Source organism: Dipodomys merriami, unplaced genomic scaffold (assembly GCF_024711535.1).
Source record: "Dipodomys merriami isolate MVZ:Mamm:240054 unplaced genomic scaffold, mDipMer1.0.p SCAF_365, whole genome shotgun sequence".
Lineage (NCBI taxonomy): Eukaryota > Metazoa > Chordata > Mammalia > Rodentia > Heteromyidae > Dipodomys > Dipodomys merriami.
The window spans coordinates 96,482-122,007 of record NW_027205215.1 but is presented as its reverse complement, the minus strand read 5'-3'; the positions used below and the strand labels follow the sequence as shown (position 1 = coordinate 122,007).

At 41.2% G+C, this 25,526-nt stretch overlaps 2 protein-coding genes across 8 annotated transcripts in view; one reads left to right on the top strand and one right to left on the bottom strand.

Moving 5' to 3' along the window:
• Positions 1 to 11,377, bottom strand: part of LOC138804440 (exostosin-like 2) — a 28,656-nt gene extending 17,279 nt beyond the window's left edge. Inside the window, exons 1-4 of one of the 7 annotated variants that reach the window (XM_069988691.1) lie at positions 9,431 to 9,754; positions 8,823 to 8,913; positions 6,959 to 7,110; positions 6,672 to 6,746 (exon numbers count right to left, since the gene is read on the bottom strand). In XM_069988691.1, the coding sequence (XP_069844792.1) occupies positions 6,672 to 6,703 (32 nt within the window). In that variant the 5' untranslated portion in view covers positions 6,704 to 6,746; positions 6,959 to 7,110; positions 8,823 to 8,913; positions 9,431 to 9,754. Of the gene's footprint in view, positions 1 to 6,671; positions 6,747 to 6,958; positions 7,111 to 8,822; positions 8,914 to 9,409; positions 9,755 to 11,266 lie in introns of those variants that run through there. The other 6 variants (XM_069988692.1, XM_069988690.1, XM_069988695.1 and 3 more) reach the window with 6 other exon arrangements.
• The window catches only part of LOC138804439 (zinc transporter 7), a 57,414-nt gene continuing 42,401 nt past the window's right edge, over positions 10,514 to 25,526 (top strand). The window contains exons 1-6 of the mRNA XM_069988689.1: positions 10,514 to 10,823; positions 11,055 to 11,156; positions 15,001 to 15,114; positions 19,304 to 19,391; positions 20,031 to 20,157; positions 23,121 to 23,264. Coding sequence (XP_069844790.1) covers positions 10,744 to 10,823; positions 11,055 to 11,156; positions 15,001 to 15,114; positions 19,304 to 19,391; positions 20,031 to 20,157; positions 23,121 to 23,264 — 655 coding nt within the window. The 5' untranslated portion in view covers positions 10,514 to 10,743. The remainder of the gene's footprint in view (positions 10,824 to 11,054; positions 11,157 to 15,000; positions 15,115 to 19,303; positions 19,392 to 20,030; positions 20,158 to 23,120; positions 23,265 to 25,526) is intronic.

The following is a 25,526-nucleotide window of genomic DNA, read 5'->3' as shown; positions in this document are numbered from 1 at the left end:
CATGCTGTGTGACACATGTCCATTCACTCAAAAAGACAAATACTGTATGACTCCATGCAATTCATAGAAATAGAAAATGGATTTATTGCTAGGGGCAAGAGGTAGGAGGAAATAAACTATTGTTCAGTGTGTGTTGGTGGGAATCTGCTTTGTTCTCACTTTCCTAACAGATGGTTCTCTGAGCAGGAACAGTGTTCCCTGGAGGATTCTCACCCTCATAGGGATGCTAGATTTACCTTGCTTAGCTCTCTTCATTTCCTCTCTTTCCCCTTCCTCCCCAGAGGCTTACTGAGAGCCAGTTGGTCCTTCCTGCTTACTATACCAGAACGGCGGCTGGAACGGGACCCAGAGCCCTGGGTTACCACTGCCTCACAGAAATGTAAGGGAGGCTAGGTCTTGACCTAGGTCTATATATTGACTTGACTGGTAAACTCAGTTGTAAGACCACTGGAAACCTCTTCCCGTTTCTCCCTTTCCTGTCTTTTTTCCCTTTCTGCAACAGTGGCTTTCAGAGAGCCAGAGTCTGTTGAGGCTACTAACAGGGGTGCCGAAGCCCCCCATCTACCCTCTTCCCTCAGCGGTTAAACTGTGGCTTGTGCGGGGCTAGAAGCAGTCTTTACTGACTGGATTGGTAAATTCTATTGTAAGCCCCATTACCTCTAATCTTCCTTCTCCTTTTCCCTATCTCTATTGACCTCCAGACCAGAGACTACTTGCTATTCGACCACCTATGCCCACCAACTGCCATTTCTCCTGCCAGCACCTTCTCTGGGAATGTGAGATAAGGATTCTGGTTTTCCTCTTGATAGGCTCTTGAGAGGGAAATGTCCAGTGCACAGGTGGGGACCTTCTCTAGCTGATTGGTTTTTGGGGATGCCCAGCCTTTCAGTGGAGGATCAGTTGGCCTTAACTTAGTATTCTGGAGCGCCCTATTATAGGTTCTTGGTCATCATTCCTTTTCCTCACTGCCCTCTACATGGGGTCACAACAGTCTACTCTGGCTGACAGCATTTTGAGAATGATGTAGGTTGGGTTCTGGGGACCCCTCATAGGTTCCCTCTCAAGGGATAGATGTTCTGGGCTTGAAACCAGATCTAATCAAAGAAACGCATCTGCTTTTGTGTAGAAATGCGGCCTCAGCATCAACTGGACAATTACAAAATCAAAAAATGTAACTGCTTAGAAATTTGGCCTCAGTCCCAATTGGGTAATTGCAATCACTGGTCTGAAGATAGAACTTTTGAGTCCACAATATTGCAAGATATAAGTAACTTTCTCCAACGGAATGGCAATCGGTCAGAGGTTCCCTAAGCCCAAGCCTTGCTTGCTCCTATAACTGCATTCTTCCTTTCTGTGGTCCAGATTTTCTGAGCTGAACCTGTCTGTCCTCTCTAAGCAAACTCCCTCTGTTGACCTTTACCCCTGCGCTTGCCAGGCCTGTGTGTCTGACACAGGGTAGGGATGGGCATGGGCATATGTCTCCAAAGATAAAGCAACATTCTTACAAGCTAACAACCCTAGAACTCCAAAAGCTAGACTAGGGCCCCCTAACTTCCCAACAAGAGCTAGTTAATGTGAAATATGGATATTGGGTCTAAGTTACGTCATCTTGTCCTCACTGCCATCCTGGCATCTTAATAGATGACAGGGGCTTTTCATCCAGTTCCAAAAACCCTAGAGGTGTAATAGGTCATTTTTAAATTATGCTTACGTCATGTTGCTTAGCTAGCTCCAGGATAACTGATTGTTTTCCCTAGACTGTTTGCTTTGCTTGTGTATAACCCTTTTGTTAGGTTTGGTTTCCCCATACCAATCATGTGCTTTTTGCCTTATAAGCTTTGTGCTAGTTACATTCAGGGCTGCAGGTTCTTTAGTACATAGTCCACTTATAGTCGCCAGTTTTCTAATAAGGACTCTTGATTCAACCTCTTAAAGTGTGGCTTCTCTGTATCTCACTGATCCAATTCCTGTATAACACTTGGAAGTCCCACCGAGATCCCAGGGCTAACATGGCACTTGGGTCCCTTGAAACCACTGGCAGGTAGCCTTGGAGATTGGGCTAGGGAGGATGAGTACTCCATAGGGGAGGATGGACACTCCACAGGGGAGGCACCCCCTGAGATGTTCTAGGACTTTGTGGCCTTTCTTCCACTCCAATAGCATGCCTGACATGCTACTAAATCAGGAATTACTCAGGAGACCTCCTGAGGTAAGTTCCTATTTTTAACTATTTCTGTTTTTTGGAAATTGAGCTTTCTGGGCTGTTGTAGAAGGGGATCCAATGTAATACAAATCATATAATCAACTTGTATGCTATTTTGTCTTGCTTGCAAAGCTGCCTAAACATATTCTGTGTTTGGTTATGTAAGTCTTGGTTATCCTTAAGAGGAAGAGATTCTGTTTGTTGGCAAAAGTATTTGTTTTTAATTTTTTGTTTTTCTAACACTGACCCTGTAGTTCTATAGTGCTATGGGCAAAATATATTTTGTCATTGGAATTCCTGGAATCTTACAGCTGGTGTTCATTTTTAAGACTAAGCATGGTTTAAGACTTTTGTGCAAAAGTGTGTATGTGTGTAAATATGTTCAAAGTAATCTGCTATTTTGATACAAAACCTGTCAGTATGGTGTGAGTAAAAGTAGTCTTTTCTATCAAACAGAAGTGCTTCTATTTTGTAGGTGATTTTTTTTTGGTATTGATATTTCCTGAAATTGTTTACTTTGTCACTTCAATTGTAACTATTTTCTATGCTGCTTGTGACCAGCTGCCAGATGAGGAATGTGAATCTTGGGTAGAAGGAGTTAACTGCCAAGTGTGCTGGGTATTACAGAAGAGTTTTTACCAATGGAAGCAGCAGTAAAAGGAATGAGACCCCCTTTGGAGTGGGAGCTTTCCACTCACCTCTTCCTCCTCCAACTGTATCTGCCAGCCACCAAATTCCCAGCCCCACTCCCAGCCAGCTGTGATGGAGAAAACTGTAAACCTTTTTAAAAAAGTTAGAGAATAGGCCCTTTTTTAATCTTGGTAATCAATCATCCTTACAATGTGAACCTAACTCCTTGACAAGGAGAAGGGACAGGTTGGATTGGGATAAAAACCTAGCAAACTGCTCTGCCCAGTGTGCCTGCCTAGCTCTGGGTAGAGTAAGGGTATTGCACCCTTTCGAACAAAAGTAAACTTGCCTTGACTAAATTCCCTGTATCGTTATGTGTCAATTTATTCATTTCTGACACCAGAGAGTCATTCTGCAGATCTAAAGTAACCAAAAGTTAAATGGGTTCCACAGGCCAAAAAGAAAAAAATGGGCCGTTTTAAACTCAAATCGTAAAAGTCATCAGATTTGGGTGTGAACAAATATGTCAAAGAGTTATTACATTACATTAAGAAAAGCTATGTTGAGTTCAAAATTTTCTAGGAAGTAATCTAAAATATAAATTAAAGAAATACCAGTAAGGAGATAAAGGAATATAAAGAAAGAGAAGTTAAGAAGGAAAGTTTTGTGAAAGGGAATTGAGGAAACAAAACTTATCCTTTAGATAAGAAAGAGTTTGGGAAGGAAGAAATGTCTTAAATGTTTGTTTCAAAATGGAAAAAAGGAAAAATGAACACTAACCACAGAACACTTGAGTAACAGATAGTAAATGGCTCCTCCTAGCATCCCAAAGGATAAATATGGGTGGCAGGATACACTCTCTCTCTCTAGGACTCTGCCTGTCTGCTTGTTTGTTTGTTATCAATAAAGTTCTGCAAAGTTTATGAAGTAAACAGTGCATAGTTGGTATGTAATTAAGTTGACTATGATTTTAAAACTTATCTAAAGATTTTTCCTAAGGTCAAAATTAATACACTAATGTAAAACCAGTATCCCAGTCTTTATGTCCATCTATGAAAGTAATTGTTCAAGTGTTTATGTCAAGGTCCATCAAATGATTACATTTTAAATGAGTATGTAAAACTAAAAAGCTACTATGTCTGTTTCCCAAATTTTATTTATTTTTGTCGGTTGTGGGGCTTGAACTCTGGGCCTAGATGCTGTCCCTGAGCTCTTCAGTGAGTGGCCTACCATTTGAGCCACAGTGGTTTATTGGAGATAAAAGTCTCACGGACTTTCCTGCCCAGGCTGGCTTTGAACCATGATCCTCAGATCTGTCTCCTGAGTAGCTAGGATTATAGGCATGAACCACAAGCGCCCGGCTATTTCTGAAATTTTTAAGTCACCTTGGATACAGAGCTCCTGCATTCTCTGTTGCAATAAAAAAAAAAAAGTGACATCTACAATGGTTTTAATCTTTTTGTTGTTGTTGGTCGTGGGCTTGAACTCTGGGCTTGGGTGCTTGAACTCTGGGCTTGGGTGCTGTCCCTGTGCTCTTCAGCTCAAGGTCAGAGCTCTACCGCTTGAGCCACAGCACTACTTCTGGTTTTCTGGTGGCTCATTGGAGATAAGTCTCATGGACTTTCCTGCCCAGGCTGGCTTTGAACCACGATCCTTAGATCTCAGCCTCCTGGGTAACTAGGACTACAGGTGTGAGCCACTGGCGCCTGGCTTGGTTTTAATCTTAATTAGTATCCTAAACTGCTATTTATAATTTAAAAAAAAACTAACTTGTTTAATTAGTTACTGTTTTAAAACTTTAATAATGACTACTGTTAAGTCCTATTATTATAGATTTGATCTTTTGCAACATTTACAGTCAGACCCACAGAGGGATAAATAACTCTTACAAGTATTTATTGGTCAAACTTAACTTTTATTCTTAATAAATTTAAGGTAAGCCCTGCTTAAAAACTAATTCTATTGATTTCCTGGTTGCCTTAATTGGAAATAAGAGGGTTTATTGGCACTGACTTTCACCCAACCTGCCATTCTTGCCCCCTCTAATGGGAGATGTGGCCAACTGGGACAGCTCATCTCAGCAACAAGTAAAATACACTAACTAGGACATTATCCCAGAAAGGATAAGGAACCTCGAAGATCCACCCCAACAATCCTGGTAACTAGGGACCATGAGAGGTGGTTGGGAAGAACTGCTCAGATAAGAGGGAATGGTGTCTGATCCTGAATGGAGTCACTTGTGCATGTCCCTTCAAAAGCATTCAAAGCCAGAGAGCAAAAGAAAATAGTTCATAAGCATGTGTATCATGCCCATAACTGTCTACCTCTTAGAGTCAGGATAGCTTGCCTTAGCATCTTCCTGTGTCTCCCATCCACACTAGGCAGACATTTATATACAGGAAGTGATTAATGCCTCCCACCAGGCCCTTATCCACTCCAATCCATCCCTAGCCTCTGACTGTTGGAACTGTACAAAGCCAGGCCCCGTACAATATCTGGATGTTATTCTTAACCAGTCTACCATGCCAGCTGCCAGAACCTTAGACACTCCCTTTCTTCCCCCAGTCTAGTTATATGGAAATTCTTCCTGTAATGGGCCACAACTGGGTTTGTGCTCCAAATGGAACTTTTCTGGCTTGTGGTGAAGGTGTGTTCTCCTGTGTCATTCATATCAACTCGTCGTACCACCTTGTCAGCCTTTTGCCTGATCTCAGCTCAATTGTAGGAGAATCTTGGTGGATGATGGGAATCACTCCAGTGGACATCCTGGTAGGATTCCCTCTCATAGTGGTCCCCCTGGCTGGCTCCTCTATTAGGACCTGTAACAGACATCCTCTTACTCCTTTTTGGACCTTGTTTTCTTAACCTTTTTCAAAGGTTTCTCTTTAACAGGATAACAGCCCTCACTCAAGACACAATCTGGGAGCAAGTCAAGGCCATTCTATTACTGCAGGCAACTGGAGGCTTCATTTACACTGCCTTGGACTGGGAAGGTGGCTCAGTGGTAGAGCGCTTGCCTTGCATACCTGAGGCCCTGGGTTCGATTCCTCAGCACCACATAAGCAAAAAGAAAAAAAAGAGCTGGAAGTGGCACTGTGGCTCAAGTGGTAGAGTGCTAGCCTTGAGCTGAAGAGCTGAGGGACAGCGCCCAGGCCCAGAGTTCAGGCCCCACGACCGGACCCAACAAAAAAGAAATCATTTATACTGCCCTGCCCTGCCCAGCACAGACCCAGACCCTAAAGACCCCAGCCCCAGGGATTCCTCGACATCTCCATGTCAGCAGGAAGTAGCCAGAAAAGACCATGATGTATCTCAACTTTTTCATACCTTTTCAGGGTCTCAAATGATGAAAATCTGCTTTGTTCTCATAACCCCATGTTGCTCCTATGGCCCACTGATCACCCTCCCTCAGGGACCCCTCGTGATTCTCAGGAACTTTACCCTTGACCTTATCTGAACGTGCAGGATTGTCAGCATCAGAAGGGCACCCCTACCATAAATCCCCGACACAATAGGACAAAGGCATTCTAAAGAAGGATCTCATGCTTGCATGTATAAAAACCTAACACCCTCTACACTGCAGCAATGATTAAAGCCTGTTCCTGAGGTCTCTAGCTTCTTTCTGTCCTTTTGTCCACTTGATCTTTTCTCACACTCATGACTCAGTCGCCTAACAGGTATAAAGTTCCAGTTTTGCAAGATGAAAAAATGTTCTGGCAACAAGTTCAACAGCAATGTCAAAATATTCAACAGTGGTGAACTATACATTTGAAAATAGATAAGATGGTAAAACTTCTGCCACATTAAAAACAAGACAAACTCAAAATTTGCTACTTACCGCATTCTGTTATTGATTTTTATTTTAAACATTCCTTATGGCTTCAATGTTTGGTTGGAACAAGCTGTCTTGACACTATGAAGAGAAATCAAAGAATGTTCAGTGAATTTTTGTTTTTTTGCTTAACCAGCAGGAAATTAACAAATGCTTTTTAAAAATTTTATTATGAAAATACTGTACAGAGGGGTTACAATTACATGAGCAAGGTAATCAAGCATCGTTATCAAGCGTATCAAGCTTATCAATGCTTATCAAGCATTGTTGCCTCCTCCTTTGTTTCCCCTTACCATCTCTGCCAGCAAATGCTTTGAATTATCTTCAAGTTATAATTTTCTGTTATGCTTTCTCAAAATGACCTCTAGGCAATGAGGTGGGTAACGACTTTTTGCTCATTGGTGCTAACACGGCTATATTTTGCTTACATCTTTCTTTTGAGGATCTGGAAGCAAAATAAATTGACATCATTTCCACTATCTAATGCTTACACATTTAAAATCCAGAGCATACAGGCCAGGGAGCAGAACCTCTTATTATGTCAACAATTTGCATTGGAATTCAATTTCTAAATTCCATGCATGTGTACTCTTATTTACTACCACAATTCCTTTTTATACCAGCAGCAATCCACAGGCATTCAACTGGAAGAATTAAAATAACCCCCCCATCCCCTCCAAGGAAAAACTATAGGGTCTAAAACAGGGTTGTAGATAAATAAATGACAGGATAGAATCCTTTCCATTCTTGCTGACCATTGCTAAAAGGAGCTGGATTTTTTTTTTTTAATCCATGTAGTGTATTTGCAGCTAACCCAAGGCAATAGATGATATCAAAATATTTAAAAGTTCAAAATAGAATACATTTACTAGTTTCTGCATCTATTTATTTTATACTTTTACAAACCCACTTCATCTTGTAACCTATGAAAGAAATGAGAATTCTGACTAGAGTCTTCCAAGATACTTTATTGATTAAAGAATGGCAAGATAATTACCACCAAAATAGTGCTGAAGAATCAGTTCTGGTTTTCCAAGGTCATGCTTTTCCATGGTAAAAATTATTGCAGATGGGCTGGGAAGTTGGCTCAGTGGTAGAGTGCTTGCCTCCCATGCATAAGGCCCTAGGTTTGATTCCTCAGCACCACAGAAAAAAGCTGGAAGTGGTGCTGTGGCTCAAGTGGTAGGGTGCTAGCCTTGAGCTGAAGAGCTAAGGCACAGCACCTAGGCCCAGAGTTCAGCCCGCACAACAGGCCCCCCGCCCCCCCCCCCAAAAAAATTATTGTAGAGGCAAAGGAATGAATTAGTATTTTCAGAAAAAACTCATTCAGTGTCAGACTCCTCTACCTCCCTTTCTTCACATTTTTCATTATAAAATTTTTCCAGGGAAACAATTTCAGCTTAGTTAGCTTTATGGTCCCAGTACCCAGCCCTACATATGGTAAATATTCATTGAATGACTACTGGATGAATCCCACTTAGACATGACAACATGTATAGGTTAACATGTATGGGACAAGTTAGTTTTTCAAGATGTAAATGTGAAGCACAGCAGAAAAATTTTGCTCACAGAACTTTTTCTGATTTAAACATATTATGAACAAAAGTGCCTTCAGTGTTAAGTACTGGTGATCCTGGTTCATGTATATAATCCTAGCTACTTAGGAGGCTGAGATAGGAGGCTTGAGGTTGGAAGCCAGCCTAGTCAAGAAAGTCCACAAAAATCTTATCTCCAAAAGAAAACTAGATGTGTGAAGCTGCGGCTCAAGTGCTAAAGCATCAGCCTTGAACAGAACAAGCTAAGGGACAGTGCCCTGGTGCTGAGTTCATTGTTGAACTTGGTTGTCGAATGCTGTCCCAAATTTAAGAGATGTGAGCAGCGCTGCTACTTTTTTAAATGAGGAGATTCTCATGGGAATCCCTATTTTTATATCTTTGGGAATGTGAAAATTTGGGAGGCTCTGGAAACTGATAAAAGGGAAAAAGTTAAACTTTTTTTTTTATTTTTCCAGTGTATTTCGAAACTATTTGGTAAAAGATAAATGCAGGTTTCTTCATAAACCAGCTAAGCAAATTCAATTGGTAGGTGTACAAGGGAAAACACAACATTTCTTTTAAAAGGCAGGATATAAAAGCAGGTGCTCATATTGCAGCTGACCTTGATGAGTTCAGAACATGCTGGAAATCATTCACTGGAATGTGATTATTGATATATGTTACTGCGCACATCATATGGAAATAAAGCCGTTCTGGAGGAGGAAAAAAAAATCCAACTGTAATGGAAATACTTCTCATTTAAACTACCTTGTCCGCATCTCCTCAAGCGTTTTCCCAGCAATGCAGTACAGTAAAATTCAAAGTCGACTGCAAAATGTGAAAGCCTTCTTCTTTAAAAAACAAAACAAAACCACAAAACAAAAAACAAGTGAATGCTGCTAAATGAAAATGATTTCTGCTCAAATTGTAATGCGAAGGAAAGCAAAAACCAAGGGCTCCCCCACCCAGAACTTACATATATGCTTTCTACACAGCAGTTTTAAAACATGAGCATTAAAAAAAACACCAAACACCAAACCCGGCAGAGTATCTTAAAAAACCAAACCACCGAATTACTGGACGAAGTTCCCCCCAAAATGAAGGGTAAAAGGCACACATGCTCAGCGCGGCCCCCCCGCGGCCCCCCGGCCCGGGGGCCCCCCGCAGCCCCCCGCAGGGGAAGGCGCTCAGCCCCGGGTGTCCGCTCACCGCAGCGGGCCGCGCACTCACTCGTTCGTTCGCAGCTCCGGGACCTCCCACGGCAGAGGCGTCTGTCTGGCTTGCTCTTTTTTTCTTTTTCCCACCCCTTTTAAAATTTAATCTTTTTTCTGGGGTTTTTCTTCCTCTAAACCAAGCAGCGTGGTGATTTTTTTCCGGGACCGGTCGCCGGAGAGGCGCCTCCCGCCCGCAGAGAGCGCGCGTGGAACCGGGGCGGGGGGGGGGGGGGAGCGGGAGGAGGGTCCCCCGAGTGGCCACCCCCCTCCCTCCGGTGACGCTCCACTTCCTGTTACACTAAAGGCATCACCGAGAAGCTGGGTCTTGTAGTTTCCAACCCCAGCTCCAAAACAGCCAGTCCCGCTTCACCCCCCCCCCCAATTTCTCCTAGGTAACAACTTTTAATCCTGCACGTGACACACCACCTGATCACAGCCGATCGTTTCCCCCGGGAAGGCTCCCCGGAGGCGTGTGTGCCGCGATCCGGGCGGGGAGGGGGGGGAGGCCTGTTGGAGGGGGTCACCCTGGGGTTGGGGTGTATGTGGGGGTCACTCCGCCGCACCCCACGTGGCCGGCTTCTGCCGGCGTCTGGCACTGAGATCCTGGATGGTGGCGGTGGCGGTGGCGGCTGCCCCGGGAATGACCTGGAAGTGAAAGGGACCTTGAGGATTTGGGGGTGTCGTGGGGTTGGGAACACGGAGGAAGCAATGCGTGCACGAAGCTCAGTGCGACGGCCTGCGCGGATCCCTGCGTGAGGGAGTTCTTCTAACTACTCAATGTCACCGCACTGGTGACTCCCGAGCACAGGCAGCACAGCACGTGGCCTCTAGCCACGCTACCCAAGGGCACCCCGAGCGGGTTAATGGAGAAAGGGTAGTACAGAGCAGCAACTAACTGGCATCCGGGATTCCAAACCCCGCTCAGCAATTCGCGTGTCCTTGCAACCCGCCTCAGGCCACGCCCACGTCCGCAGGGGCTCCGCCCACCCCGCGGAGACGCCTCCCGTCACCGCGGAGGCCACGCCCACCGGCCTGGAAAGCAGCCACGGAGGCCCCTCCCCACGTCCCCGCCTCCCCTTTTCCCGTCCCAGGACGCGTTGCGCGTCCGAGACCGGAAGTCGGCGGGTTCCCGGGTGCGTGTCCGTGTGTGTGTGTGTGTGTGTGTGTGTGTGTGTGTGTGTCTGTGTCTCGCGGCGGCGCGCGCGGCCTCGGCCCCCGGCCGAGCTCTCGGGGTTCTCGTCCTGAGGGGCGTCGCCCGCTGTCACTGTCACCACCCCGCGGAGCCCCTGCGGAGGGGAGCAGGCCCGGCCCTGTCGCCGGGCGGAGAAGATGCTGCCCCTGTCCATCAAGGATGACGAGTACAAACCACCCAAGTTCAATCTGTTCGGCAAGATCTCGGGCTGGTTTAGGTGCGGGGGGCTGTGCGTGCGCGGAGGAGGGGGGGCGGCTGAGAGGGAAGACCCCACGCCCGAGGGGGGCCCGCGGGCCCGGGGAGGCAGCCGTCCACCTCCACCCCAGAGGTGGAGAAGGGCGTGCTTGTCCCGTGGGGGGGGGAGGGAGGGATCTGGAAAATGGGGAACCCGGCTTCTGGGGGGGGGTGTCCCAGCACCCGCGTAATCCCCCGCCTGTGTCGTGCCCAGGTCCATCCTGTCGGACAAGACGTCTCGGAACCTGTTTTTCTTCCTGTGCCTCAACCTCTCCTTCGCTTTCGTGGAACTGCTCTACGGCATCTGGAGCAACTGGTAACCAAAGGGGAGAATGATCGGGGCGGGTGGGGGGGGTAGGGGGTGGGGGAGACCGGGCACGAGTTGCCTAGTGCCACGTAGTGCCTGGCTGGGGAGCCCGGGCTTACCTTTGGCACCACCTCTGCTGCTGGAGCTGTCTCCTACCACCCGCACCCATCCGGCTGGGTTACATCTGTGAGGATCAAGGCCTGTCGAGTGCTTCCTCTTTCCTCCGCTTCCTCATCTTGGCGTATGTATAAAGCCAGCTCCCCACACCGCCTGAGTCTAGCGCACTGGGAATTCATTGGGAGAGCCCTCAGATGTCTCTCTGTGGGAGTGGCATTTTGGATGTCTGTGTTGGCCTATCTGAGATGCTCGGTTCAGTTGGTGGCTAGGTCTTTGAATAACCTTTGATTCTAAACGTGGATTTTGGTTTATTTGTTTATTTCTAAAGAATAACCAAATAGCTGAGAAAATGGAGGTTATTCTCTTAACTTTCCTTCTGAAACTGTCTCGTGATTTTTCTCTGGCCTCAATTATAATGGTAGAATCCCATAGAATTTTCTAAAAACGTCTTTTGAGTTGATTTCTAGTATAGGCATTGATTTTGTTACTGCTTTTGAAACTGCTTTGGGAAGAAGTAAATTCAGTATAAGTATGGAAATGAAGTATTTGCTGTGTAAGTACTTAAGGTTTTGTGAAGCTGTTCTGCTAATACCACACATTTAGCTGTACTAACACCATCTTTAGATCTTACATAGCTAAAAAAAAAAATCGAATGAAAGGATCAGGCATGGTGGGTCATGCCTATAATCCCAGCTACTCTGGAGGTGGAGATGGAGGAATATTGGTTCTAGACCAGCATGGGCAAAACTTACATAGAGATCAGTTCCATCTCTGCAATAAAATTGACTTGCTGGTATGTGTCTGTACTCTTTAGCAGAAGGAGAATTGAGGTCTGACTGGGCAAAAGCATGAAACCCTGTCTGAAAATAACTAAAGCAAAAAAAGGCTGAAGGTATGGCTGAGATGGTAGAGCATATGCCTAGCACAAGGGTTTTTTTTGTTGTTGTTGTTGTTTGTTTTTTAAAAGGCTGGTGCTGCAGCCCAGTGTAAAGCACTCATTTAGCCTACATGCTGTTCTAGGTTTCCCACCACACCTACAAAAAAATGTAATGAAAGAGAACACTCAGGATATTATTCAAAGCTTCAGGGTGAAATAGACCGTGGAGACCAGATTCCAAAACTATAATGTTTATGGTTTGATTTCTAATAATTAAACAGACTTAGTTTCTGCCCATTCAGTTCTGTTTTCAGAGAAGATGGCTATCTCTGACATTTATTTCTATTGAGATTGTACAATGATAGATGATATCACTGGCTTTTGAGACATTCATAGTCTTAAAAGTGCAAAAGTGAGCTTTTTAGCTCAACTGTCAGTTCATTTTTATTAAAAATATTAGTTTAAAAAGGTAGTTTTGCCATTAGTTGGCTGTAAAAGGTACATTGGCACAAGTCAGTTTTTATATATTTTCATACTTTTTTACTCAGTTTGCTCTGGTTGGCACTCCACCACTCGAACCAACCCCCTATCTGGGCTTTTTGCTGGTTATTTTAGAAATGGAGTCTCATTAATTTTTCTTCAAGGACTTGCCTTAAACTGCCATTCTTCACACTTTGAAACCATTTTGAACATTTTGAATACCCAGGAAACGCGCACGCATGTGTGTGTGTATGTGTGTGTGTATAGAATCTGTAGTCACACATTGATTTTTTTAATTCCATAATTAGCACCATTCAATGTATTTTACAGGTTGAAAGTACTATAGTCTAACTCATACTTAAATACTTGTATTTTAATTATGAATATGCAATATTTATAATATATTTTAATATATTTTACATTTTCCTCTAAATTATGTCCTATTTTTGGTATATCTTCTAGTTGTATCTTGGTTATATTGTTATATCTATACATTTGCTTTAGTTTCTTTGTATAGTAATGCATTATATTTCATGGTGGATTTATTACCTCAGAATAAATCATGTTGTGAAGTATTTTGTTCAAGGAATTCATATCTGAAGTGCTTAAACAATCTCTTTCCTGGAAAGTTAGGTGAATATACCTAATTTCTTATATATAGGGCACAAGTAAGAAAAGTACTAAAACTATTACTTTCCATGTCATTTGTCAACAGATGCCATTGCATAAGGAAAATAGCAATGATAGGTAACTAGTTCTTCTGTCCTTAGATGATTGGCTCTTTTGCCTTTGAGTGACTGGTTCTGTTGTACCCTTCCAGTTTATCCTTTCATTGTGTTCAAATCCTTCAGATTTGAAATGTAATCCTGTTATTGGTCTTACCATAATCACTTAGCAGCTATTTGTCTTTTTATGCTTATGTATATGAACTTTCTTTTTTTTTTTGGTTGGTCATGGGGCTTGAATTCTGGACTTGGGCTGTCCCTGTGCTCTTCAGCTCAAGGAGAGTGAACTACCGCTTGAGCCACAGCGCCACTTCCTGTATATGAACTTTAATATCCACAATCACTTATTCCCCATTTAAATTTTTATCAGTGATATGAGGCACATTGAGAAATTATTCTGACCTTTTCATAATCTGGCTGCTTTTCTTCCTCCTCTTCCTCCTGTTCTGCTTCTTCCTTCTCATTTCCTTTTGTGCCAGTCCTAACACTTGAACTTAGGGTTTTAACCTTGTCCCTAAGCTTTTGTGCTCAAGACTGGTGCTCTACCATTTTAGCCACAGCTCCACTTCCAGCTGGAGATAAGATTCTCAGAGACTTTCCTGCCTAGGCTGGCTTTGAACCTTGATCCTCAGATCTTAGCCTCCTGAGTAGCTAGAATTACAGGCATGAGCCACCAGCATCCAGCTCATAATCTGGCTTTTTATGTTATTTAGAGACCACAATTTTCAGTTCCTTTGGTTGCTTTCAATAATTCATTATTTTTTTGTGTGTGACTGAATTATCTCTGTTTATAGGGCAAGTTAGCTTTTAAGTTCCTTACATTTCCTTAAAGTTCCTTACATTTCTCACCAAAATCTTTTGTTTTAGTCATTTCTGTCTTCATCTTCATTGTAGAGAAATAAAGTTCAAGGACTGAATGCTGGTGGCTCATGCCTGCAATCCTAGGTACTCAGGAGACTGAGATCTGAGGATTGTGGTTCAAAGCCAGCCCAGGTAGAAAAGTCTCCCTGAGACTCTTATCTCCAATTAACCACTCAAAAAATACAAGTGGAGCTGTGGCTCAAAGTGGTAGAGCACACTAGCCTTGAGCAAAAGAGCTCAGGGACTGTGTCCTGCATCTGAGTTCAAGCCCCATTAACACCCTGTGAGCCCTGCATAATAGCTTGGCAGAGGCATCTCATGGCCTCTCAGGAAGGCGTTCATGTACCTCATCTAACCCCTTCTCCCTCTCATCTTCCCTCCATAGCCTGGTATCGATAGAGAGGAGCAGGACATCTAATAACAGCCAACTTGGGCCTTGCATTGTGTAATATCCTGGGCCTGAGTAGGGTTTAGCCTTACCCCCACTAGCCTATGGCTATGGCTCTGCCTAGCCTATGGCTACCTCTTTCTTAGAGGTGGCTGACCTTTACCAGTGATGACCAGGGGGTAGATTCCTACCTTTTGCCCAGCAACAGATGGTTTTCGTTTCCTCTCCTCTCTGCTGCAGCTTTTCCTTGTGTGGAGTGATATCCCTCTTCTATGTCATAATTAAATGTGGTTTTTTTGTAGGTAATTAATTTCTCACAAACAGGGACTGGACCGTAGAATTTTAGAGAAGCAGGCCTGCTGTTTTGTTTGTATTATAATCAGCTGATGTGTTTGTCTTTTGCAGCTTAGGCCTGATCTCCGACTCTTTCCACATGTTTTTCGATAGCACTGCCATTTTGGCTGGATTAGCAGCTTCTGTCATTTCAAAATGGAGAGACAATGATGCTTTCTCCTATGGGTAAGACTGGAACAGATCTTTTTTTCTTCATAGATCTTAAGATCAATAAGTCTTTATAATTTGAACCTATCTGAACCCTTGTAGCCCTGCTCAGGTCTTCTGTTGTTCCTTTCTACTCACCTCCCTTTCTTACCTTCATGGATTGTTTTGCCTGTTTTCAAAGAATAAAGAATTGAGAGTTATAGTATATTACATTATCTATAGTATTTTATTTCTACCTATATTATTTTGCTTGAGGAGGGTAGGCTTTTTTTCTCTTGTTCCTGTCTTCATGCACATTGTCTTTCATCTTCTGAATTCTCCCTCCCTTTTCTCCCATTCTTCTCTCCTTTTTTCCCTCCCTCTTTTCCTCTCCCCTTTCTTCTCTGCATTCATGATTCCTCTTTCTCTCTTCTCCTCTCTCCCTCTCTCTCCTTCTTCTCACTGAATACCTTTTCTTTATTATTTCTTTCTCCCTCTTCTTTTCCTCTACAGTTTACCATTGTGTCTCTCAGGCTGTTTCCAGTTCTCGTTCCTAAACCTTTTCTGCTTCATGTCTTTTCTCTTACTTTCCCAGTCAATATTTCATTTATTCACCCTCCCCCTTTTCCGTGTAGTTTTTCTCAGTCCCCCTTCTGCCATATTCATATTCCTACATATGTTGTCTCTTAAGCCCTTTGGTCTGTTTTTTTTGTTCGTTTGTTTTTGGTATTGATACTAGAAGTTTGAACTCAGGGCCTTCTGCTTGCTAGACAGCCACACTATTCCCTGAGCCACATACCCCAAGCCCTTTTGCTAATACTATTTTTCAAATAGGATTTCTTTCCTTTCTTTTTTTTTTTTTTTTGGTCTAAGCTAGCCTGGACCACAGTCCTCCTGTTATACTTCCTGCATAGCTGGGATGACAGACACATGCTTCTGCACTGTCTTTTTCTTCATTGAGATAGGGTTTTCAGAACTTTTTTATTTGACTGGCCTTGAACCAAGATCCTCCTGATACGAGCCTTCCAAGTTGCTAGGATTACATGTGTGAGCCACTGTGCCTGGCTTCTCTTTTACTCATATTCCTTTTCCTCACCAGCTTTGATTTTGTTCTTTAGTATGCATGCATGTGTGCATGCGCGAGTGCACACATACACACACCCACAAACACAAACACACAAGACTCCTGCCTTGAAGAAACTTGTAGTTTGATAGGAAAAGAGTTCTGCAAAAATCCTGTAACAGCTTCCATTGTGACAAAGTCTAAAAGAGAGAAATGAAATTCTGTGTCAATTCCCCGTTCTAGTTACCCAAAGGGATATGGTAATTTGTAAAATAAAAAGTTAGACAAAAGAACCTATTTTACTGTCTTGTAGTATAAAATAGAAGATCCTGTATACCTATCAATTCCCACAGCTTGAAGTAAAAAAGCTAAGGAAAATGTCCAGGCCCCGAGTTTAGACCCCTGTTCCAGTGTGTGCATCACCCCCCCCCCCCATGCACACACACACACACACACACACACATATATATATATATATACATGTCCACATGTGTACGCATGCACACATGTGCAATACTAAATGGGCTGAGCATAGGTATAAGCTCCAGTTCAAGATGCTCATAATAGAAGAGCAACTGCAGTAGAAGAAACAGCAGGGGGCTTGGAGAACAGGCCAAGACTGCTAGTTATACAAAGTTATCTCTGTTTTGTCACACTTTTAACTTTTGAAAAGCAAAGCCATATATAGTAGGTAGCTAGGTGCGTGTATAGATGCTCATACATGTATGTGTACATACATGTCTTATTTTGAACCTGGAGGAAGAATTTAAACATCAGCCATAATTAGGCTGTAACACTTTTTGCAAATGAATATGGCTTAGTTCTAATATTTGCTCTGTTCAAGACTTTGCAATCATGTCTAGTTTTCAAAAGCTTGTCATTTTAAGTCAACAATCAAGTATGACAAATGTATTAATTTAATAAAGCCAGGAGTCTAAGAATTTATCAGAATTTATGGAGAGAACACTACTAATCTAGGAACTAGAACAAAAAGTTAGCAAAAAAAAATTTTGCCTTTGATCTTGAAAGTTAGTGATCTTAAGGTCTGAAGGCTTTCAATTCAGCACTACCTACAAGATGAGGGGTAGACTAGTAGAAAACGTGGGGGCTTTTTTTTGAACAGTAAATCCTGTTATTAACTAAATTCCTCATAAGTGAAAGTTGTAGAAATTGACAAATTATTTGAACCTAAATGAACTTTTCTGTAGAAAAACAATATGCTTTGCAGTAACCTATTAATTTATCTGTTAGAAGATAAAAATATGCATTATTTCTGAGTAGAGAAATACAGATTATGTTGAAATATACTTAAAAGGATTAACAAAACAAATAGGATACATTTAAAAAGTATGTTCTATTGAAAATTAACCATACAACTTGTGGGTCAAGTCAGGAGGGATAAACTGGGAGACAGTGAGGGAAGGGGTGACATTGTCCAAAAAGAAATGTACTTACGGGGCTGGGAAGGTGGCTCAGTGGTAGAGTGCTTGCCTTGCATGCATGAGGCCCTGGGTTCGATTCCTCAGCACCACATAAGCAAAAAGAAAAAAGCCGGAAGTGGTGCTGTGGCTCAAGTGGTAGATTGCTAGCCTTGAGCTGAAGAGCTGAGGGATAGCACCCAGGCCCAGAGTTCAGGACCATGACTGGACCCCCCCCCCCCAAAAAAAAAAAAAAGTACTCATTACCTGCCTTATATAATGGTAACCTCTCTGTACATCACCTGTATGATAATAACAAAAAAATAAAGAACAGTTTGTTCTCACCAGGCATACACGCCTGTGGTCCCAGCACTCTAGTGACTGAGGCGTGAGCCCCATAGGGAGTTCAAGTCCAGCCTAAGAATGTCTTTACGCAGGGCAATCTCTCTCAAAAAAAATTAGTTGTTCATTTCACTTTTAGAAACATTTTTATAGCCAGGAGCCAGTGAGTCATTCCTATGATTCTACTCAAGAGGTTGAGATCTAAAGATCAAGGTGTGAAGCCAGCTGGGGCAGGAAAGTCTGTGAGAGTTTTATCTCTAATTAACCACCAAAAAAGCCCTCAGTGGAGCTGTGCTCAAGTGGTGGAGTGCTAGTTTTGAGCACAAAAGTCCAGGGACAGTGTTCAGGCCCTGAGTTCAAGTTCTCCCTCCCACCCCCATTTACAATAAAAATTACATTATTTAGAAGTTGACCTAGAAAACTAGCAAAACCTCTCTCAGTGCCCCCCCCCATCCCTGCCCATGCTAGTCTTGAACTAGTAATCTTCCTGTTTTGACCTCCCAAGTGCTGGGGTTACAGGTATTGATTACAAGATTATAGGTATGAACCACCACACCTGGCCTGTAAAATCAGTTTTGATGCTCATGTTTAGGACAAGAGTGATTAAGTGACGCTAGCACACTTTGGGTAAAGTTTGAACACATAAAAATAAATATTAAGCTAAAGTTGTTTCTCTGACTTTAAGCCAATATACCTTGTGGGAAAATCAAGTCTTTCTTCAATACCTCACACAGGTAGGAAGCAGAAAGGTTCAGGAGTTCACGGGAAAAGACGAGGTATTTTAAAAAAGAATTCAATAAGAATTATGTAAAGCTAAAATTAATTTTATAGATAATTTACGATTTTTGCTAAATTTATTAATCTTTGAGAATTAATAAAAAGACTATAAATCTCAAGTTGTCCCTGGGATAATTCAGGTTACTTTTACTTGAGAGTAAAGCTCTCCTTTCTGAAGATTTAAACGCTGAAAGGTACAGAGCAGAACACTTAAGGAGTTCTTGGGAAAGCAGTAAGTAAGTAAGTTCTGAAAGTCTCTTATTTCTAGCCCGTTTCTTCCATTGTTTTATCTTTGGATTCTTCTTCCTTTGCCCACTCATTCCGTTCCTGTTTCTCCAGTGGCACCTTGAGATTTACCTTTCTCTGAATGGTCTTTCTAAACCTACTTACTCTAAGAAGGTCTTTGCTTGTAGACATCTGGTGTTTTGTGCTGTTCTGCTATTAAACATAATCCATAATTCATTCTCACTAATTCCCTCAGTGTATGTAAAAGAAAATGGACCCGTCTATGAATGTGAGGACTTTGCTGGCACTTATAACTATTGGATATGGTTTAGATGTCTAAAATAGATAAATGCATGATTTTACTTTAAAGAAATGGTTCATTTGTTTCTCTTTGCTTCTCTAGGTATGTGAGAGCGGAAGTCTTGGCTGGCTTTGTCAATGGCCTATTTCTGATCTTCACTGCTTTTTTCATTTTCTCAGAAGGAGTTGAGGTATAGTAGATAGTGATTAGAGTCAGCAAATTCTCTAATGAAAATGTTTATTCACTGAAGGCATGAAATAGAGCTCTTTTCAACTACCACTATTTGTTGAGGACAGTCTTGGAGAAGACAAAGTATTATGTGTGTACCACAGGAGCTTACAAACCATTGAAAAAATTAAAATAGATGTGAAACTTCCTGCAGTGGAAAGGGTGAAATGACTGTCTTCGACACCTTAGAAATAAAGGTCTAACCTGGGTAGTGAGGTCAGGGGGGAACTTCTCAGCTCACATAGATCTTAAGAGCTTTTCTAGCAGACCTTTAATATTTAATATTTAGTGTTGATTTTAATAATAAAGAAAATGTTAAGGTTTAGTGCATTTACAAAGGGCAACATTTGATGATAGCAAAGTGGAACAAGTTTATAGCCAAATAGTCACACTTGTAAATACTTTTCTTTCTCTAAGAACAATTGTTACTTTTTCTAAAGTCTGTGAGCACTAGTTTTATTTCTCCAAATCTTTTGTCAGTTATCTTTGAATACATTTAAATCTGAAATGATTAAAGTTTGTAATATTGCCTTATGTTTTTATCAGTTGATCCATCAGAGATTATATTGATGCTGTTGTATCTGTTTTATGTATTTGCCAGAGAGCCTTAGCTCCTCCAGATGTTCACCACGAGAGACTGCTGCTTGTTTCAATTCTTGGGTTCGTGGTAAATCTCATAGGAATATTTGTTTTTAAGCATGGAGGTCACGGACATTCTCATGGCTCAGGTATGGTGGGTAGAACCCTTTCTCTTCTGTAGAACCCTTTCTTCTTCTGTCCTGATTACTTGCTTTAGAGAAATTGATCACTGTGAAAGTTTAACCATATATTGATTTTTAATAACAAATGCAGTGTGTTAAAAGACTTTTTAGAAGTTTCTAAGACCCCAGTCTTTTCTCTGAACCATGATGATTTTGCTGGGATCCCTCTAGGTATCTGCAGCTTTTCTCTCCAGAAGAGATACCATTCCTACAAAACCAAGTATTCAGGAAATACAGAACGAATCTAGTCACTAAAAATTTAGTGTGAGACAAATATACCATATAGTGTGTTGTTGAGATCCTGCTATTTTGTGTATAGTTATTCCATTTTGTCTAGTTAAGAGGTATATAAAACTTCCTGGTGTGGTTCACTTCGATATTTTTAACCATGGTTAAAAATGGATGGATTCAGGTCACTAAATCCATATAAAGTATGCCTGTGAACATAATACAAGTGTTTTTCCATATCTATCTATCTATCTATCTATCTATCTATCTATCTATCTATCTATCTATCTATCTATCTATATGCTTATTGTACCTGTTAATCACATGGAACTATTTATATTTACTTCTAGTTAATTGAAATGAAAATAAAAACTTTACCTCCTCACTTGTGACATTTAAGTCACAAATTATTTTACTTGTGACATTTAAGTGTTCAATAACCACAGGACGCTACTGTATGGACAGTGCAGATAGAGAGCATTTCCTTATTGCAGAAAGTTCTTTGAGTACCTTATGCTACCCTGAAATCTCTAAGCAAAATTGGTCAAATATAGTATTTTTGTAAACATTTTCTTTTTAATGGGCATTTGCAAATTGCCTACTGAAATGTCTATAATTCACATGTACTCCAAGAAGTGAATTGACTAATTCTCCACCCATGTCAATATTTAACATTGCAAATTTAATACAGTTTTGCTAATAATTAGATAAAAATGTTTTCTAATTTTATTTCAAATTTCTCTGATCATCAGTGAAGCTGAATATCTTTCTGGCATGTTCTTTCAGGCTAGTCTTCTAGAATTTTCTACAATGTTTTTTGCTAGGGTCTATTGTCTTTTCAATCCATTTATTATATAAGTATTTTTACAACTCTCATGCTTTGTGTTTTATATGTTGCAAATCTTTTGCTATTATATAGCTTGTCTAAATATTTAGGGGTTTGTACTTTGAAAGTAGTTTAGTTTTGTCTTAAAAGTTTTTTAAAATATATTTTATGCTTTTTTAAGGCATTTGTTATTCCCAGGACATAAACACAATCTCTTAAATTTTGATTCTTTTCATTTGATGGGGTTTTAAAATTTTCTTCCTGTTTTTTTTTCCCCACTACTTACAGTTCATTCTTTTTTTTGGGGGGGGGGGTCTGGTCGTGGGGCCTGAATTCTGGGCCTGGGTGCTGTCCCTCAGCTCTTCAGCTCAAGGCTAGCGCTCTACTACTTGCCACAGCGCCACTTCCGGCTTTTTTCTTTTTGCTTATGTGATGCTGAGGAATCAAACCCAGGGCCTCATGCATGCAAGCAAGCACTCTACCATTGAGCCACCTTCCCAGCCCCTGATAGTTCATTCTTAATGAGCAAGCTAAGCCTTAACTTTTTTTGCACACCATGAATAAGCAGATTTTCCGTTACCATTTATTAATTGTCTCTTTGCTTTCTTAAGGCTCTTCTGAGGATAACAAAGTTAATTTATTATTCACTAAAATTAATTCAGAATAACTTTGCCCCAATATATGTATGTCTCCTTGCTCTTTATTATATCAAAATACATATTTATTTTATAGACCCATTAACACAGTTAGCAATTACTGATTTATGCAACTGCCTTTTAAAGCAGATACTAGAAGAGTTACAAATAAAATTATGTAAATATATCTAACTTCTCCTTCTTATCATTGTAGTTATATTTGCCATTGCTTCTTTGTTTGTTATGGGTTTGAGGTACTATGTAGTATCCTTTCATTTCACTATGAAAGACTATTATTTTCAAGGGATAGGTTTTTGTTCATCTGGAATGTTTTAATCTCCTTTATTTTAAAGGAGAGTATGTAATAGAATATAAAATTCATAATTGAGTTTTTTTTTCCCCTCTCCAAAATTTTAGTAAGCTTCCATTGCTTTCTAGCTTCTGTGGGTTCTTTTAGAGGCTAGAATCTTATTGTAGTTTCTTTGTACTGTTATCTTTCTGTTGCTGTGTTTTTTTCTTTGTGTTTGACTTTCTAGGGTTTGACAATAGTGCTTTGAGATGTGAGTCAAATTGGAGTATTTTCCAGCCATTGTTTCTTTGTGTCAGTATTGGGGCATGAACTCAGGGCCTTCTCTTTGCTGGTTAATTGGAGATAAAGTCTCATGGACTTCCCTTCCCAGACTCTTTGAACTGCAATTCTCAAATCTCACCCTCCTGAGTAGCTAGAATTACAAGCATGAACCACTAGCCCCTAATTCAAATACCTTTCCCTCCCTTCCTCCTCTTTACCCCTCCCCTCCTTTCTCTTCCTCTTCCTTCCCCTGTTCCCTTCCCCTCCTCTTGCCTGAGACTGTTGCCTCAACAAGGTTCAGTAGTGTCTTTAAATATTTTTCCATTTATTTTGTGGTATTATTAGTTGCCAGAGTTTCTGAAACGATTAGTTTTTAGTTGTTTCTGCTATATTTTTGTTTTGAACAATAGTTGGTTGACCAAGGTCTCCTTTTCACCATTTTGGAAGGTAATTTCTATAGTCATCTTTTTACATAATGTAATACTAATTTGATCCTCCAATATAGAACTTATTCTTGTACTCCATAGTAGGAACGCAGAATGGTTTGAAGAAATCTGTAACACTTTCTCCCAGTAAATTTTCATTGCATTGAACCTAGATTTAGAGCATCTTACTGTAATCATCCATGCATTTTTACGTACTTTCTCTTCTGATGCTCTTTGTTTCCTAGGCCATGGGCACAGTCATTCCCTCTTTAACGGTGCTCTCGACCCGGCCCAAGGCCATGGAGATCATTGCCATAGTCATGAGATGAAGCACGGTGCTGCACACAGCCATGACCATACTCATGGTCACGGTCACTTCCATTCTCACGGTGAGTGCTGCCAAACCCTTTGCATATGAGGAGAGGTTCTGTGTTGTCGACTTTCAAGCAGCTTTGTACCCTGTGCCAGTCCTTCCTTATCTCCACCTCCCTCCAGCCCATGGCAAACACTCTTCTACTGTCAGTTTCTGCACGATTTGACATAGATTCTTCATAAAAATGATATCATGTACTGTTTATTGTTCTGTGTGTCTAGTTTATTCATGATTTAACATGTCCTTCGCGTTTATCCATGTTGTCACAAATGGCAGGATTTCTTTTTCTAAGGCTGAATAATACTCAGCTGTATGTAGATACCACCTTTTTAAAATTTTTGTCCATTCGTCTTTTGGGGTACATGTAGGTTGCCTGCATGTCTCAGTCATGGTAAACAATGCTGCATTAAACAAGGAAGCACAGGTATCTCTTACAGATCCTGATTACAGTTCCTTTGCATCTTACCCAGGAATGAGATTGCTGATGGTGTGGCAGATTTTAATTTTTTTGAGGCATGTCCATACTGTTTTCCATAGTGTCTGAATCAGTTAACATTCCTGCTTGCAGTGTGTAGTACAAGGATTCCTCCTTTTCTCCACATGCTTGTCAATACTTGTCTTGTTTTGTTTTTTTGATACTAGCCATCCTGCCAGGTGTGAGATGATACCTCATTGAGGTTTTGATTTGAATTTCCCTGGGGATTAGTGATGTTGAACACCTTTTCATATACCTCTTTGACCATTTGTATGTCCTCTTTGGAGAAATGTCTGTTCAGTTCCTTTGGCCATTTTTTAATCAGGTAATTTTGTTTTCCTTATGTTTGTTTGATTAGCTTTGTAGCTATGTAGTTTGCTTGTAATTCTGTTGGTCTGTGTTTGCTCATTTCCTGTTTTAGTCTCTAAAATTTGCTTGTTCATAATAATTGCACTAGTATGCGTTGAAAGCTTGCTTTTCCAACTTTTCACTCATGCATCATTCCAGATTAACTCTGAAAATTACATTTCTCTTACACATTCTTACATTGATTTCTTAAAAAAAATTGTATATTCAAGATGGTGAATTTGTTAAACTTTGCACTGTGGTGACAAAACAAAAGAGAAAACAACTTTAAAAAATTCTTCATGCAAAGCCGGGTGCCAGTGGCTCATACCTATAATCCTAGCTACTCAGGAAGCTGAGATCTGGGAATCATGGTTCAAAGTCATCCTGGGCAGAAAAGTCCATCAGACTCTTATCTCCAATAAACTACCTAGAAAAAGCTGGAAGTGGTGCTGTGGCTCAAGTGATAGAGTGCTAGCTCTGAGCACAAAGAGGCTCAGGGACAGTGCTGAGACCCTGAGTCAAAGCCCTAGGACTGGCACAAAGAAAAAAGATTGTTTATGTATTTTTTTTTTTTTTTTTTTTTTTTTTTTTTTTAAGATCTTTTTTTTTTTTTTTTTTTTTTTTTTTTTTTTTTTTTTTTTAAATTGTATTTTATTTTATTTGAGAACATACTGTACAAAGGGGCTACAATTACATGGGCAGGATAATGGATACATTTCTTACCAAGCATTGCAGCCTCCTCCTTTGTTTACCCTTCACTTCCCTTCCCCGCCTCCCCCCTCCCCCCACCCAATTTTACCCCCCTCCCCCCACCCAATTATACCCCCCTCCCCCCCCCACACCGGCATTGTAATGCTGGTTTTGACATGACATTTTGTACTTCTCATTGTTGCAACAGGTCCACCTGAATCCTTAAACGACTTGTTTGTCCCCATCTACTCCACATGTTATACTGACATCAAATATAGTGAAAACGGGGGTTACACTGTGGGGGAGGGACATACAAAGCAACAAAGAAATAATCTTATAAATGCATTAGAAATACATGCATGAAAGAAACGAAAACATTAAAATACATATTTAAGGGTTCATTTTCCTAGCATCACATTATCTGACCTTTTCCACTTGACTCATACCTATACTAGATATTGCAAATAAGGGAAACCATGGGACCTATGCTTCTTTGGGCCTGGCTTACTTCACTTAATATAATTTTTTCCAAACCTTTCCATTTCCTAACAAATGGGGAAATGTCATTCTTTCTGATGGAGGCATAGAATTCCATTGTGTATATATACCACATTTTCTTGATCCATTCATCTACTGAGGGGCATCTGGGTTGGTTCCATATCTTAGCTATGGTAAATAATGCTGCAATAAACATAGTTGTGCTGGTAGCTTTAGTGTGGTCTTGTTTGTAAACATTTGGGTAAATGCCCAAAAGTGGGATTGCTG